Genomic DNA, 17,849 nt, shown 5'->3' on the forward strand with positions numbered 1-17,849 from the left:
AGTCGGGAAACGCTGCCGCCTAGGAGTAGTCAGAGGTAATACCCTAGACGTGCAGTCTTTACCTCTACATAACAATCATCTGCTACTTCCCTGTTCTGTCACATGGGAAGATCAGACTGTCTCCACTGAAGCTTTCATTGATTCCGGTTCAGCAGCTAATTTTATAGATTACGAGTTTGCTAAAAAATTGGGAATACCCGTCACTGCTGTAGATGACTCTCCTCTGCAGAGTAGACACCCCTTATCCCATACTCCAAGTTTGCAACTCAGTGTGGGGGTATTACATGGGGAGAATCTGCAATTTCTGGTTTTGCATATGGCAACCTCTACCATCATTCTTGGCATGCCCTGGTTACAAATTCACTCATCTCAGATAGACTGGGTTTCAGGTCAGCTAACGAGCTGGTCATCCCATTGTTATCATCATTGTTTAGCGAAAGTAACCATGGGTAATACCAACATTCAGGTTGAAGGTGTACCGAGACAATACGCAGAATTTGCTGAAGTCTTCTGTCCTAAGTCAGCGGACAAACTTTCCCCCCATCGTGCCTTCGATTGTCCCATCGATCTGAGATCTGGTTGTATGCCGCCCAGAGGTCATCTTTATAACCTGTCTGGGCCGGAGAAACTAGCAGGAATACATCAGGGAAAACTTGGCGAAAGGGTTCATTCATCCCTCTCGTTCACCAGCAGGGGCAGGTTTCTTTTTTGTAAAGAAAAAAGACGGAGGCCTCCGTCCTTGTATTGATTATCGAGGCCTGAATAAGATCACAGTGAAAAACCGCTACCCTTTGCCATTGATTGACGATTTGTTCACGCAGGTGACCAACGCCAAGATTTTTTCCAAGCTAGATCTCAGGGGTGCATACAATCTAGTCCGCATCAGAGATGGTGATGAATGGAAGACGGCCTTCAACACACCCGACGGGCATTACAAGTACCTGGTGATGCCCTTCGGGTTGTAACGCACCGGCCGTCTTCCAGGAGTTAATTAATGAGGTGTTCAGGGAAGTGTTGGGGAAGTTTGTTCTTGTCTACTTGGACGATATACTAATCTTTTCGTCCAATCTATCTGAACATCGCCAGCATGTCAGATGGGTATTAAAGAAGTTAAGACAGAATCAACTTTATGCCAAACTGGAGAAATGCCTCTTTGAGGTAGAGTCAGTAGCCTTCTTGGGGTACATTATCTCCACTTCTGGTCTCGCGATGGACCCAGGGAAAGTTTCTGCTGTCCTGGAGTGGCCTCAGCCTGTGGGGCTGAAGGCACTTCAGAGATTCCTGGGGTTTGCCAATTACTACAGAAGGTTCATTAAGGGGTACTCTACCATCATCTCCCCTCTCACCAGTCTCACCAGAAAAGGGGCTGACACTCATCACTGGTCACCGGAGGCTCATGTGGCCTTTTCAACCTTAAAAAAAACTGTTTTGTTCTGCCCCGATACTGAGGCATGTTGATGTCGCCTTTCCCTTCATCGTGGAGGTTGATGCCTCAGAGGTGGGGGTGGGAGCTGTGTTGTCTCAGAAGTCAGGCTTGCAGGGCAAGATGCACCCATGTGCCTACTTTTCTCCCAGATTTTCACCCGCTGAGAAAAACTATGACATCGGCAACTGGGAGCTCTTGGCCATCAGATTAGCTTTTGAGGAATGGCGACACTGGTTAGAGGGTGCAGAACACATTATCACAGTTTACACAGATCACAAAACTTTGGAGTATATTGAGGGGGCTAAGAGACTTAGCCCTCGCCAGGCCTGGTGGTCCCTGTTTTTTGCAAGATTTAGATTTGAAATCACGTATACTCCCGGAAGTAAGAATGTCAAGGCCGATGCTCTCTCCAGGTGTTTTTAAGCCCGAGTAAGTGCAGCCTGCAGCCCCTGAGACCATCCTACCCCCAAAGGTAGTTTTGGCAGCCACTGAGACATGGAGAGATTGGACAGCCACTTTGAGTCCCTACCAACAGGATGTTCCAGAGGGGAAGCATGAGGGGGTCATGTTTGTGCCACTGCCTTTCCGCTTACAAATCCTGCAATTCTTTCATTCTCACAAAAATGCTGGTCATCCTGGAGCCACCAGAACTCAGGATCTACTGGCTAGATGTGCCTGGTGGCCTACTTTGGCTACAGATTGTAAGGAGTTTGTAAGAGAGTGTGCGGTATGTGCGAGAAGTAAGCCCTCTCGTCAGGCCCCCGTTGGCACTTTACAGTCCTTGCCAGTCCCCAATGAACCCTGGACTCATATTTCCATGGATTTTGTGGGTGAACTCCCTCGGTCTGAAGGCAAGTCGGTCATTTGGGTGGTAGTGGACCGTTTCAGTAAGATGGCACACTTAGTCCCTCTGAAAAGACTCCCCTCGGCTCAGGAATTGGCTGATCTCTTCATCCAGCACATCTTCCGGCTGCATGGCATTCCGGAAAATGTAGTGTCAGATCGGGGAGTCCAATTTGTTTCAAAATTTTGGAGGGCCTTTTGCCATCAGTTAGACATGGAACGCGCATTCTCATCAGGCTATCACCCACAGACCAACGGTCAGACCGAGAGAGTTAACCAATCTCTGGAACAACTTCTCAGGTGTTATGTTGCTGATGCGCAAACCGATTGGGTAAAGTTCTTGCAGTTTGCAGAGTTTGCGCACAACAACCTGAAGAGCTCTTCTTCTGGGTTCTCCCCATTCCAGGTGGTGTCAGGGAGATCACCTAAGTTTGCTCCCTTGCCGGTCGCATCTACTCCGTTTCCAGCTCTGGAGGATTGGCAAAGGGCCCTGAAAGAGATTTGGGGAATGGTTAAGAGGAACCTAGGGAAAGCTTTCCAAACCCAGAAGAAGCAAGCAGATAAACATCGGTCTATAGAGTGGAGTTTCTCTCCAGGAGATTTGGTGTGGGTGTCCACTCGTCACTTGACCTTAAAGCAATTGTCACCCAAGCTGAGCCCTAAGTTTATAGGACCTTTTCCAGTGGACAAGAAATTAATAATGTTACATATGCTATTGATCTCCCAGCCAGTATGAAAGGTGTGAGATCATTCCATGTGTCCCTGTTAAAACCAGCAGTACAGGTGGACTCCTCTACCCCCCCCCCCCCCCCCCTGTGTTGGTGGATGACCAACCAGAGTATGAGATTGAAAAGATTCTGGATTCTCGCCTGGTGCAGAATTCTGTGCAGTATTTGGTCCACTGGAAGGGATATGGCATAGAGGAGAGATCTTGGGTGCCAGATTGTCGCATGCATGCGGAAGAATTGCGGAGAAACCGCCGCACGTTCTGGCAGTGAGGCGGCGGAATACACGCACAGAGCGGCGGTTTCCCCGCAGCAACATGCTTCTGGTTTGTCTGGACCTAGTAGTGCACACAGATGGACAGCTACGCGCACGCCGCAAGACAGGCTCTTTATGCCAATAGGAGAAGGGTCAGCTGATCGAAGCGGTCAGCTGATCCCAGCTCAGCAGGTGATTGGTTGATGGGAGCTGGGCGGCGCTGTGGAGCGATTTACTATATATATCTCTTGCTGTTCAGTTGCTGGTTGTCTGGCGTTGCGAATACCTATGTGTTAGCACTCAGACCTTAGTCAGATCCTTCAGTGTGGTGGAACCAGGAGGACCTGGGAATCCACACTTAGCCAGTTCACTGTATTATTATCTGTGTTATTCTCTAGCATAGTTCCAGGGTGTAGAGACCACGGAACTCACACCCCAGATTAGGAATATTGTATCTCATCTGTGTTATTCCTTAGAACAGTTCCAGGGTGTAGAGACCACGGACCTCACACCCAGACTAGGAATATTGTATATCATCTGTGTTATTCTCTAGACCAGTTCCAGGGTGTAGAGACCACAGACCTCACACCCCAGACTAGGAATATTGTAAATCATCTGTGTTATTCCTTAGACCAGTTCCAGGGTGTAGAGACCACGGACCTCACACCCAGACTAGGAATATTGTATATCATCTGTGTTATTCCTTAGACCAGTTCCAGGGTGTAGAGACCACAGACCTCACACCCCAGACTAGGAATATTGTAAATCATCTGTGTTATTCCTTAGACCAGTTCCAGGGTGTAGAGACCACGGACCTCACACCCCAGACTAGGAATATTGTATATCATCTGTGTTATTCCTTAGACCAGCCCCTGGGTGTGAGACGACGGACCTCACACTCAAGACTAGGCATTACTGGATATCAGTTTATGAATTGTATCTCTCCTGACTTCTCTTCTGTTTTCTGATTTGGTACCTTCGCACATCTGATCTACTGTTGCGGACCCTGCCTGTCCCTGGTTACCGAATCTGTCTCCTGTCTCTGTATTTTATCTGCCTGTGTGTTGCCGACCCGGCCTGCCCGACCCTTCTGGCTGTCACCCATCCCTAGGGTGCTCAGTCCTCCTGCAGGGGTCCCCTGCTCCTCAGAGGGGGGCCCTGCTGCAAAACCAGTCGGGGACTCTCCCTCCTGGAGCCCTTGACTGCAGTAGAGTCTTTCTCTACTTATTGGACCACCTACTACCCCGGTGGTTCAATTCCTATTATTACACCAAACACTTACACGCTTCAGGTGTCTAGAGGTTAGTACTATATCTGTATTATTGGTGATTCTGCAGATCATCCATAATCAGGTATAGATCTGTATAGATCTGTATTCTTGGTGATACTGCAGATCACCAATAATCAGATTGTCTCTGGTTGTTGACACGTATCGTTACAGTCTGTTGTCATGAATAATCTGCGTGTTAGCGCTCAGACCTTAGCCTAGTTCCCAGGTGTTGATGCCACAGACTTCACACCTAGACTAGGATATTGCTACCTTGTATTGTTTATTTGTTTAGACTAGTTCCCGGGTGTTGATGCCAAGGACTTCACACCTAGACTAGGATATTGTATTACATTGATCTCCTGTGTACGACTCTTAGCTATCCTCCTGACTCTGATCCTGCTTTCTGATCCTGTACTTTTGCCTATCTGCCTACCTGTTGCTGAACTTCTGCCTGATTACCGATTACTCTCTTGTCTCATGATTCTGTACCGATACGTACCTTCCTGTTGCCGAACCTCTGCCTGATTACCGATTACTCTCTTGTCTCACGATCCTGTACCGATACTTACCTCTCTGTTGCCGACCTTGCCTGCCTGACCATTCTACTCACCAGTGGGCCCTCGCCACTGGTGAGGTGTTAGCTACGCCAGCTCCTCTGGCGAAGTAGTTCTGCTAGGCTGTAGTACAGCCTTAATTACCTGCTCCTTAGGTATATCTGTTATTATAGTATTATTGTGTTTCCTAGGCTGACTCACCCACTCCTGGGGTGATCACTAGGCTGCGGTACTCTGAGTCACCTGCCCCTTGGGAGTTCTCTTGCCTGCAGTACATCCTGAATCTCCGGCTCCTCGGGAGATTCAGCCTCTTCGTTATTGTTTTCTCCAGCCTACTGGAGCTAGTACGCTAGGGCACGCTCAGTGTACTCGCAGGAGGGTGTGGATCCCCAAATCCCTTTACTGCGTAGAGAAAGCAAATGGATCTTTGATCTTGGTACCCTTGCGCCAAACGGCATGAATGAGGCGTACAATTTAAAATGTTTCCTATGAAGTGTGTTTAATGTGGCTTGTCTCTTTAAGTTTTGTGCCCGCCTCTATTGGGGTGTGTTTTATGACTTATATATATATAGGTGTTGCACATATGGCCTGTAAGCACTTGAGAAAGACCCTTGAGGTCGAAACGTTGTGTGTTTTCACTGTGATATCTACAATAAAAAGTGGCCATTAGGCCTTAAATCCAGGTCGAGACCCAGTCTGATCTCTATGTTGGACTGTTGCTATACCCTTGGTGGATACGGGTGGTGACTGGTTGACTCCCTGGTGGAATACTGATCTGGGTTGCAGCTGCAAGGTATTTCAAATTGCTACTGATAGTACCTCACCAGCCCCTCTGGTGAGGTCTCTTCTTACTATTAAAGTTACGGTTGCACCTAATCACTGTACACTCCGCTCTTTGTCTGCTATACTAGTATTTTCTGATTCTGCAGATCACACATAATCCGGTATAGCGTCTGCATTATTGGTGATTCTGCAGGTCACCACATAATCAGACATCTGAGCTACTACACAAGACCGTTACAGGGAGTTAGAGGCAAAGGGTTAATGGTTGAATGTGTGTCCTGGAGGAGTTATTGGCTGTACTTGGGGGCCAGGAGGGGTTAATGACTACAATATTTTATGCAATGCATCCGATTACCCATCCTGATTCCCAAGTGCAGCCATTAACTTTGCTGGGTAGACTTATACATGGGTGATTGAAAAATTCCAGCGTATGAGGGTCAAATATTGGGGTCGACTTATACACGGGGGTTGACTTGTATCCAATTATATACAGCAGTGCTGTCCAACTTCATGGGCATGGAGGGCCATTTTTTTTTTCAGACCCCATGGTGGAGGGCCGAAAGTTCTTGCTAGAGCCGCAGACACCCCCTCCCCCCCCCCCCCCCCAAAAAAAATGCAATTAAAGGACAGTTAGATTGGCAGCACTTTTCACAAAATGCAATTTAAAATAATGGTGAAGTTGTGTAGCGCGCCAGAAAACACGAGGGTGTGGCCATGGACCAGAATGCGGGTGTGGCCACGGGTGGAGACAAATTTACATGAACTTAGCAATGTGGGACATTAGATTAGGACAGTGGTGGTGAACCTTTTGGAGGCAGAGTGTCCAAACTGCAACCCAAAAGTCACTTATCTATCGCAAAGTGGCAACAGCAATTTAAACTACATACAAACGTTTTAACTCATACATGAACAATATGGAAAATCCAAGTTGAAAATAAACTCTGAAGATAAACAATTTCATCCATCCTACTCCTGAAATGTAATTTTTTTTTTTAGAACCTCCCAGTTTTATTTTCCGTTTTAAAAAGCTAAAAAAGGTTTAATGCTATTGTCTCATGATGATGATTCAGCTTTTCCATAGTCTCGCAGTTCGCAATCATGTGACCCCCAACAAGACAAATTCAGCAATCATGAGGCCCCCAACAAGACAAATTCAGCAATCATTAGGCCCCCAACAAATCATGAGGCTCCCAACAAGACAAAATCAGCAATCTTGAGGCCCCCAACAAGGCAAATTCAGCAGTCATGAGGCCCCCAACACAACAAATTCAGCAGTCATGAGGCACATAAATAGAGAGCATTTCACATAAATAGGCAGAATGCCCCTTTAATATGGTAGACACCTCTTACCTGGCTTCTGTATTCTCCTCTACTGGCTGCTGTGCCTGGCTGGCCTGGCAATAGTGTTTTCGGCCAGATTGGTGATGATGTGTGGGCTGAAAGGCCTTGCGGTGCTGCTGTGGCCGGACTGGCGGTGATGCTGTGGCCGGATGAGGTAGTAACAGGTGTCCCCCAGTTAGATAGTGACAGGTGTCCCCCGAGTTAGATAGTGACAGGTGTCCCCCCAGTAAGATAGTGACAGGTGCCCCCCCCAGTTAGATAGTGACAGGTGTCCCCCCCCAGTTAGATAGTGACAGGTGCCCCCCCCCCAGTTAGATAGTGACAGGTGCCCCCCCCCCAGTTAGATAGTGACAGGTGCCCCCCCAGTTAGATAGTGACAGGTGCCCCCCCAGTTAGAGTGACAGGTTCCCCCCAGTTAGAGTGACAGGTTCCCCCCAGTTAGAGTGACAGGTGCCCCCCCAGTTAGAGTGACAGGTGCCCCCCCCAGTTAGATAGTGACAGGTGCCCCCCCAGTTAGTGACAGGTGCCCCCCCCCCCCAGTTAGAGTGACAGGTTCCCCCCAGTTAGAGTGACAGGTTCCCCCCAGTTAGAGTGACAGGTTCCCCCCAGTTAGTGACAGGTGCCCCCCCAGTTAGAGTGACAGGTTCCCCCCAGTTAGAGTGACAGGTTCCCCCCAGTTAGAGTGACAGGTTCCCCCCAGTTAGAGTGACAGGTGCCCCCCCAGTTAGAGTGACAGGTGTCCCCCCAGTTAGATAGTGACAGGTGCCCCCCCAGTTAGAGTGACAGGTGCCCCCCCAGTTAGAGTGACAGGTTCCCCCCCAGTTAGAGTGACAGGTTCCCCGCAATTAGAGTGACAGGTGCCCCCCCCCAGTTAGATAGTGACAGGTGCCCCCCAGTAAGTGACAGGTGCCCCCCCAGTGACAGGTGCCCCCCCATTGCCTCCCCGTTACCTCTCTCCTGTGCCCGCTGCCTCACAGCTCACTAGCTCAGACCTCACAGATCGCGGCGACAGGAGGCAGACAGAGCGCGCACATAACACCCGCGCGGCAGAACGTCACATGCGGAAGTGATTGATTTCACTTCCGCATGTGACGTGCTCCGTGCGGGTGTTATGCGCACGCTCTGTCTGCCTCCTGTCGCCGCGATCTGTGAGGTCTGAGCTGAGCTGTGAGGCAGCGGGGACACAGGAGAGGCCACACAAGAGGGAGCAGGCATGGCGCCCATAGCGCACGCCATGCCTGCATCTCGCGGGCCGCAACAGGAGGCCTGGCGGGCCGCCAGTTGGACAGGGCTGATATACAGTAATTGGTGGCGAAAAAAACAAGATATAGATCATGTCGTTGCGGTTATTTGTGATTAAGTTATTGGCGAAAGAATGGGATGAGCACTGACAGGTGAAAATTGCTCTGGTCCTAAAGGGGTAAAAACCCCTCAGTAGTCAAGTGGTTAAAATTAACTGCTTACTGCCCACACTCTCCTACAGTTACCCAAATAAAAGTGTTGCATTAAAAAAATAAAAATTACATTTGAAAAAATAAATAGTTACTTTAGGGACTGAACTTTTTTTTTAATATGTATGTCAATAGGGTATATAACTGTTATTTTTTAAATTATGGGCTTGTAAATAATAATGGACGGAAAACTGAAAAAAAATGCACCTTTATTTCCAAATAAAATATTGGTGCCATACATTCTGATAGGGACATAATTTAAACGGTGTAATAACCGGGACAAATAAAATATGTGGGTTTTAGCGATTTCAGCCCGTGGGTATTTTTCACCTTATGGACGAGAGGAATTTTCAAATTTCAGTGCTCCTCCCTTTCATTCCCCAATAATTTTATAACTACTTATCACAACAAAATTATCTAACCTTGTTTTTCCGCCACCAATTAGGCTGTCTTTGGGTGGTACATTATGTTAAGAATTATTTTATTCTAAATGCATTTTACTGGGAATAATAAGAATTTAAAAAAAAAAAACATTTCTAAGTTTCTGGCCATTATAGCATATTTAGACTTTCATATATTTTAGATTCATTACACACAACTGAAGTAGTTCAAGCCTTTTATTGTTTTAACCACTTCACCACTGAGGGGTTTTACCCCTTGACCACCAGAGCAATTTTCACCTTTCAGCGCTCCTTCCATTCATTCGTCTATAACTTTATTATTACTTATCACAATGAAATGAACTATATATTGTTTTTTCTGCCACCAATTAGGCTTTCTTTAGGTGGGACATTATGCCAAGAATTATTTTATTCTAAATGTGTTTTAATGGGAAAATAGGAAAAAATGTGGGAAAAAAATTATTATTTTTCAGTTTTTGGCCTTTATAGTTTTTAAATAATGCATGCTACTGTAATTAAAACCAATTAAATTTATTTGCCCTTTTGTCCCGGTTATAAAACCGTTAAAACCAGTTAAATTATGTCCCTATCACAATGTTTGGCGCCAATATTTTAATTGGAACTAAAGGTGCATTTTTTTCAGTTATGCGTCCATCCCTAATTACAAGCCCATAGTTTATAAAGTACCAGTGTTATACCCTCTTGACATAAATATTTAAAAAGTTCAGTCCCTAAGGTAACTATTTATGTATTTTTTTTTATTGTAATTTTTTTTTTTTTAAGTACAAAAAAAAATTGTGGAGTGTGGGAGGTAAAGAGTTAATTTTTAGTGTAAAACATTTATTTGTATGTGAAAAATGATTTAGGGTGTAGTTTTACTATTTGGCCACAAGATTGCAACAGTAACTGTTTGTTTAATGCGACCTGCAAGTGTCCTTCCGGACGCTTGCAGGAAGTACTAGGAGGCTGAGAACGTTTTTTTTCCACAATGATTGCGCTGCTTATCGGATAAGCAGCAGATCATTGCGGGGCTTAGATCAATGAACAGGAATGGATTTTCCCGTTCATTGATCTACGGGCGAGCGGCGGGCGGCGTGTTTACGAGCGGGAGTGCGCGCTAGAGCGAGCGGGGGCAGCGGCGGGAGCGCGGAAAGTACGCATTTCTCCGTCCCTGGGGGTGAAAGGATGAAAAAAGGGATGGAGAAATGCGTACGGGCGGGGGTAAAGTGGTTAATATTGATGATTTTGGCATACAGCTCATGAAAACCCCAAATTCCTATGTAAAAAAATTAGCATATTTCATCCGACCAATAAAAGAAAAGTGTTCCTTCAAATTATGTTCAGTTATGCACTAAATACTTGGTTGGGAATCCTTTTGCAGAAATGACTGCTTCAAAGCGGCGTGGCATGGAGGCAATCAGCCTGTGGCACTGATCAGGTGTTATGGAGGCCCAGGATGCTTCGATAGCAGCCTTAAAGTGGACCCAAATTAAAAATACAACATTTCAGATATTTTCTAAATTTATTAATAAATAGCAGCCTTTTTTCAGCTTCATGATGACAAATATAAAATATTTTACATTTATTGGAGGAACCCCTCCCTTCCTTTCAAATTGCCGGGACAAAATCCGGCAAACTGGTGGAGTAGGTGGTGTCCGGCAATGGAGGAATTGCTAATGGCTGCCCCCAGTATAACCCTAGTTATGAAAAGAGAAGGGTGAAAAGCATGCACTGAAATGCTGATAGGTTTGAAGGAGTGTTTATTTATCTTTGTATGTGTCAGAGTGGTGCAACTAAAAAAACTTTAATTTAAAAAAATGTTTGGTTTGGGTCTGCTTTAAAGAGTAACTGTCAGGCTGCAAAAGCTAATTTAAACCTCTATTCTCCTGTGTTAAACAGTTTAGAAGGAAGCCAAAAAGGCAATACTGAAGTTAAAAATCTCTCTTACTTTTGATGTGTGCTGACAGCAAGGAACTGTATTACCAAGCCCTTAAAAAGGACGAGAGGCCGCATACCATACTGCAAAGCATTCTGGGGCCCTCCCCTCGGCTGCTAGTGAGAAGTTACAGGCTCAAGTTACAACAGCATGTAATGCTGGGCTGCTCACAGCACTGATAAATCTCCGGGCAGAGTACACTGCAGGAGTCCGCTATTGTTCCTAGCCACATGGCTAATTAATATTCACTGCACAGTAGTGTTATTCATTACAAGCTTTTTTGTGAGTGGAATCATCAGGAAGCAGGCAGGACATGACGACACATTTGGCTTCATAGGAGACAGACAAACATGGAACCTGCCATGAGCTGTCAGAAGCATCATTCTCTGCAAATACTATATAACAATTCTGTGAAGTACAAACGTGGACAGTGAAATGCATATGTAATGTAAGTACAGCCAATATTTAGCTACTGATATATGTGTTTATTTTCTCTGAGACCTTATACCTAACAGCTCCTCTTTAAGCTCATCCAGAGTGTTGGGTCTTGCGTCTCTCAACTTTCTCTTCACAATATCTCACAGATTCTCTATGGGGTTCAGGTCAGGAGAGTTGGCAGGCCAATTGAGCACAGTAATACCATGGTCAGTAAACCATTTACCAGTGGTTTTGGCACTGTGAGCAGGTGCCAGGTCATGCTGAAAAATGAAATCTTTATCTCCATAAAGCTTTTCAGCAGATGGAAGCATAAAGTGCTCCAAAATCTCCTGATAGCTAGCTGCATTGACCCTGGCCTTGATAAAACACAGTGGACCAACGCCAGTAGCTGACAAGGCACCTCAGACCATCACTGACTGTGGGTACTTGACACTGGACTTCAGGCATTTTGGCATTTCCCTCTCCCCAGTCTTCCTCCAGACTCTGGCACCTTGATTTCCGAATGACATGCAAAAGTTGCTTTCATCTGAAAAAAAGTACTTTGGACCACTAAGCAACAGTCCAGTGCTGCTTCTCTGTAGCCCAGGTCAGGCACTTCTGCCGCTGTTTCTGGTTCAAAAGTGGCTTGACCTGGGGAATGCGGCACCTGTAGCCCATTTCCTGCACACGCCTGTACACGGTGCCTCTGGATGTTTCTACTCCAGACTCAGTCTACTTCTTCCGCAGGTCCCCGAAGGTCTGGAATCGGTCCTTCTCCACAATCTTCCTCAGGGTCCGGTCACCTCTTCTCGTTGTGCAGCGTTTCCTGCCACACTTTTTCCTTCCCACAGACTTCCCACTGAGGTGCCTGGATACAGCACTTAACCCTCCTGGCGGTTTGCAAAAAAATCGCCAGGGGGCAGCAAATCTTTTTTTTTAAATTTTTTTTTTTTTTTCATGTAGCGAGACAAAGTCTCGCTACATGATAGCCGCTGCTCAGCGGCATCCCCCCAGCCCCTCCGATCGCCGCCGGCGATCGGAGATCCGGAGATCCCGTTTAAAGAACGGGATCTCCCGGAGGGCTTCCCCCGTCGCCATGGCGACGGGGCGGGATGACGTCACCGACGTCATCGTCGTCGTGACGTCAAAGGGGATTCCGATCCACCCCATAGAGCTGCCTGGCACTGATTGGCCAGGCAGCGCACGGGGTCTGGGGGGGGGGGGGGGCGGCTGCGGCGCGACGGATAGCGGCGGATCGGCGGGTAGCGGCGGCGATCGGGCACTGCACGCAGCTAGCAAAGTGCTAGCTGCGTGCAGCAAAAAAAAAATTATGCAAATCGGCCCAGCGGGGCCTGAGCGGTGCCTTCCGGCGGCTTACCCCGAGCTCAGCTCGGGCTTACCGCCAGGAAGGTTAAGGAACAGCCTATTCGTTCAGAAATGTATTTCTGTGATTTACCCTCTTGCTTGAGGGTTTCAATGATGGCCTTCTGGACAGCAGTCAGGTCGGCAGTCTTACCCATGATTGCGGTTTTGAGTAATGAACCAGGCTGGGAGTTTTTAAAAGCCTCAGGAATCTTTTGCAGGTGTTTAGCGTTAATTAGTTGATTCAGATAATTAGGTTAATAGCTCGTTTAGAGAACCTTTTTATGATATGCTAATTTTTTGAGATAGGAATTTTGTTTTTTCATGAGCTGTATGCCAAAATCATCAATATTAAAACAATAAAGGGCTTGAACTACTTCAGTTGTGTGTAATGAATCTAAAATATATGAAAGTCTGTTTATCAGTACATCACAATATGCTAATTTTTTGAGAAGGACCTGTACATCCATCACTAATTTTTAGCCCATACATTTATAATAATATGACCTCTTGACATAAATATTAAAAATTTGTATTCCCTTAAAGAGAATCTGTATTGTTAAAATCGCACAAAAGTAAAAATACCAGTGCGTTAGGGGACATCTATTACCCTCTGACACAATTTCGCCGCACCTCGCCGCATTATAAGTGGTTAAAAACAGTTTTAAAAAGTTTGTTTTGAATCTCAAGAGATCATCTGTGTGTTTCTTTCCCCCTGTTCTCATGCACTGAAGTTTCAGGCTGCTCTTTTCTTCCTGCAAACAGCTTTGCCCTTGTCTGTAATTCCTCAGTATGTGAAAGCCCAGCCAGCTCAGAGGACGATTTATCCAGCTTGTAAAAGATAAGAGAGAAGAGAGAAGCTGCTCTAATCTAAATAGCACACAGGCAGTGTGCATATAGGGGCCTGGAAGGGGGAGTTCATAGCAGAACCACAACACTGAAAAACTTGGCAGCCTTCCAGACACAGGCTGACAAGTCTGACAGTGGAAAGATACATTGATTTATTACAGAGACTGTGATAGTAGAAAGTGCTGCAGTAAGCCAGAACACATTAGAATAGCTTTTTGAACTTGTAGGATGATAAAAAACAGGATGCAATTTTTGTTACGGAGTCTCTTTAACACAGTAGGTGTAATTTTACTATTTGGCCACAAGATGTCGCCATTGAGTACTTCCTATTTGCATACAATAAGTACACAATAGGAAGTACTGTGTTGCCACATTGTAACTAGGGAAGTGACGCAGACATCAATAGATGCCTGCGACAATGGTGTCCTGTGGGGAGATTAATGAATAACTCTAATGATCGGCGGCGGTAAGCGGCAGAAATCGGTGGCATGAGGAAGCGTGGCGGCTCTATTTAATAATAAACACTGCTTTTGAGCAAAAAAGGGTTTGATTCACAAAGCGGTGGTAACTGTTAGCACGCTTGTTAAAGTCGCACCCCATGCGACCTAATAGGCGCATCAGGTGCGGCATTTTCGTTGCACCGCGATGTGACGTTTTGCACGCAGTGCGCTGGGCGCACACAAACTTTTGCACACGGGACTTTGCGCGCGATCAGATATGCAAAACGGTGCTAACTCAGTTAGCACCCTAGTTATCACGCCCAAAGTCTTTTAGGCGTGCTAACTGGGTTAGCACCGCTTTGTGAATGAAGCCCAAAGAGTTTTTATTCTCGGCGGACGAGAACGGATTGGCTCAGGGGACTTTTTTCCCCTGCAGTCCATCCCTCCTGTTGCCGGTAACATCGTGATTGTGGGCATTTGCCTGCACGATCGCCTGCACAACCCCCCAGGCTGCAGGGACGTGACTAGCGTGTGAGGCTCATGTCTCAGCGGCAGAAATGGTTAATTATGGTAGCATGTATTATTTAAAAACTGTAATGACTGAAAATTGAAAAATATTTTTTTTTCATTATTCTTGTTAACCACCTTACGACCGCCTAAAGCCACTTGGCGGTAGCAAGGTGACTCCCCTAGGACCACCTAAGACCGACTGTCATGAAGTCTTTGGGGAGGAGATCAGTGGGGATCGTGCGCACCAATGCATCCCCGCTCCACTCCATCAACAGTCTGCCAGTGGCGATCGTTGCTGGCAGACTGTAAAAAAAAGAAACCTCCGTTTCTTTTAGTTGTACAGCGATGCGATCTAGATTGCGGCGCTGTACTGGGAAAGCCCTGCCACTGAGCTGCCCCCGCTAGCCAATTTTAAAATAAAAAAACAGATATACCCAAGGCTTTGGGTCCTAATGAGCCTTCCCGTTCTGGTCCCAGTGTCCTCGCTCCCCTGCAAGCTTCCCCAAATGTCCAACCGCGGGAGACTTCAGCAGTCTTAGTAAGCACTCGGGCTCCTGAAGACCGGCAGCTCTGTCCTGCGCACGCAAGTGCACCAGAGATGTCGCTCACGCATGCACAGTACGGAGAGGCTCGTCTTCAGAAGCCTGAGTGCTTTTGAAGACTGCCGAAATGTCCCCAACCCAGAAGAGAGCAGTTCATGATTAATTGGTTGTGGACTGCTAACGGGGGAGCCTGCAGGGGAACGCTGAGATCGGCTGGAGAATGGGAAGGCTCTATAGGACCTAGAGCCTTCCCTCTCCTTAGGTGAGTATCAGTTTTTTAATTTTAAAATTGGCTTCAGGTTAGGCAAAGCGATAAAACAATATCGGTAAAAATATCCAGTGCCCAACAGTAGAATATCGGTAGCATTACTGATAATCTATTAGCAGCTTTATTCAATGCATTCTTTGAATGTGTGCAAATAATTCTGTTGCAATCAGGGCTGTTATACTCACTCTAATTCCTCTACCCGGCTTGTTAGCAGAGCCTCCATCAGGACACTGAATTCAGGACCCCTAAATTATTAACAGACAGATCCAGCTTCCTCAGTGTTTGGTTACTCCTTATCCCGGATGCCAGGTGGGGGCGGTAACTGGAGAGCAGAAGAGAAGAAAATATTATTTTTATTTAAGTACTAGCTGATGGCCCGGTGCTGCCCGGGTATGTATCTGGCTGGTGTTGGCTCCACCCACATTTTCTAACCCTAACACACAAATACTCAATCACCTAGTTTGTGAGATTTGGGGTCTTTGGCATCAATAATTTGTATATTCTCACAGAAATTAAATCAGATTGGCTGTTTGTGGCTCCGCCCCTCTCCAGCATTTGAACCCCAGTCACCCAATAACCAACTGTAGCAGGTTTGAGGCATTTGCTATTAACAGTGTAAAAAAATCAGCAATTTAAATATTCCCCTTGAAAATCAACAGGTGAATTTTGATTGGCTATTATAGTCTCCACCCACTTCCCTGAATATTAATCTCAGTCACCCAGTGACCAAGTGTGGCAAGTTTGAGAACCCTGCCAGTAACAGTGTAAGAATGGCTGCAGTTCATATGTTTCCAGTGAAATTTGTTTTTGGCTCCGGCCACTTTTGTAACCTGGACACACAGTCACTCAATGACCAAGTTAGTGAGCTTTGGGGTCCTTAGCTTCAATAATTTGTATTTTCCCTCACTGGATGAAATCTGATTTTCTGCGTGTGGCTCCACCCTCTTTCCTGAATTTAAACCCCAGTGACCCAATGATCAACTATACCAGGTTTGAGGCTTGTGACATTAACAGTGCAAGAATAGCAGCAATTTTAATTTTCCCCTTGAAAAGCAACAGGTGAATTTTGATTGGTTTTTTTAGCTCCACCCACTCTTCTGAATATTAATCCCAGTCACCCAGTAACAAATGGTGAAAAGTTTGAGAACCCTGCCATTAACCGTGAAGAAGGGCTGCAATTTACATTTTTCCAGTGAAATTTGTATTCGACTCCACCCAGTTTTTGTGACCTTGACACAGAGTCACTTAATGACCAAGTTTGTGAACTTTCAGGTTCCTGGCATCAAAATTGGGTGAATGGAAGCAGTTTATCCAGCAAAGAAATCTGATTGACTGTTTGTGGTTCCGCCCCTTTGGTAAATTTGAACCCCAGTCACATAGTGACCGACTGTAAAAGGTTTGAGGCCTCCACCATTAACAGTGTAAGAATGGCAGCTGTTTCAATATTCCACTTGAAAATCAATAGGTAAATTTTGATTGGCTGTTGTAGGCTCCACCCACTTTTCTGAATATTAAACCCAGTAACCCAGTGAGTGACCAACTGTGTCAAGTTTAGGAACCCTGCCATTAATAGTGTAAGAATGGGTGCAGTTTATATTTTTCCATTTAAAAAGTGAGTTGTTTTTGGCTCCACCCACTATTTCTAACCTTGACACAGTCACTCAATGACCAAGTTTATGAGTTTTGGGGTCCTTGGCATCAATAAGTTGCATTTTCCCAATGAAAATAAACAAATCTGATTGTCTGTTTGTGGCCCGCCCCCTTTTCAGAATTTAAACCCCAGTCTCCCAGTGACTGACTGTACCAAATTTGAGGCCTCTGATATTAAGAGTATAAAATTGGTAGCAATGTAAATATTCCCTTTGAAAATCATTAGGTGAATTTTGATTGGCTGTTGTAGGTTCCACCCAATTTCCGTAATACTAATCCCAGTCACCCAGAGGCCAACTGTGTCAAGTTTGAGAACCCTGCCAATAACAGAATGGCTGAAATCAATCTACCAAATCTGATTGGCTGTTTGTGGCTCCACCCCTTTAATGAATTTGGTCACCAGTCACCCATTTACTGAGAGCATCAGGTTTGAGGCCTCTGCAATTAACAGTGCAAGAATGTCAGCAATTTTAATATTTACCTTGAAAATCAACAGGTGAATTTTTATTGTTTTTTTAGGCTTCACCCACTTTTCTGAATATGAATTCCAGTCACCAAGTAACCAACTGTGCAAAGTTTGAGAACCCTGCCATTAACAGTGAAGAAGGGCTGCAGTTAACATTTTCCCAGTGAAATTTGTGTTTGACTCCACCTACTTTTTGTAACCTGGACACACAGTCACTCAATGATCAAGTTTGTGAGCTTTTAGGTTCCTGGCATCAAAATTGAAATGGAAAATGGAAGCAGTTTATCCAGCAAAGAAATCTGATCGGCTGTTTGTGGCTCCACCCCTTTAGTAAATTTGAACCCCAGTCACATAATGAC

General features: G+C 45.8%; 1 protein-coding gene across 1 annotated transcript in view; it reads right to left on the reverse strand.

Moving 5' to 3' along the window:
• The window catches only part of LOC137544555 (protein NLRC5-like), a 302,732-nt gene that overhangs the window by 257,051 nt on the left and 27,832 nt on the right, over positions 1-17,849 (reverse strand). Inside the window, exon 2 of the mRNA XM_068265657.1 lies at positions 15,560-15,696. Within this exon, the coding sequence (XP_068121758.1) occupies positions 15,560-15,597 (38 nt within the window). The 5' untranslated portion in view covers positions 15,598-15,696. The remainder of the gene's footprint in view (positions 1-15,559; positions 15,697-17,849) is intronic.

This window comes from Hyperolius riggenbachi, chromosome 1 (genome assembly GCF_040937935.1).
Source record: "Hyperolius riggenbachi isolate aHypRig1 chromosome 1, aHypRig1.pri, whole genome shotgun sequence".
Lineage (NCBI taxonomy): Eukaryota > Metazoa > Chordata > Amphibia > Anura > Hyperoliidae > Hyperolius > Hyperolius riggenbachi.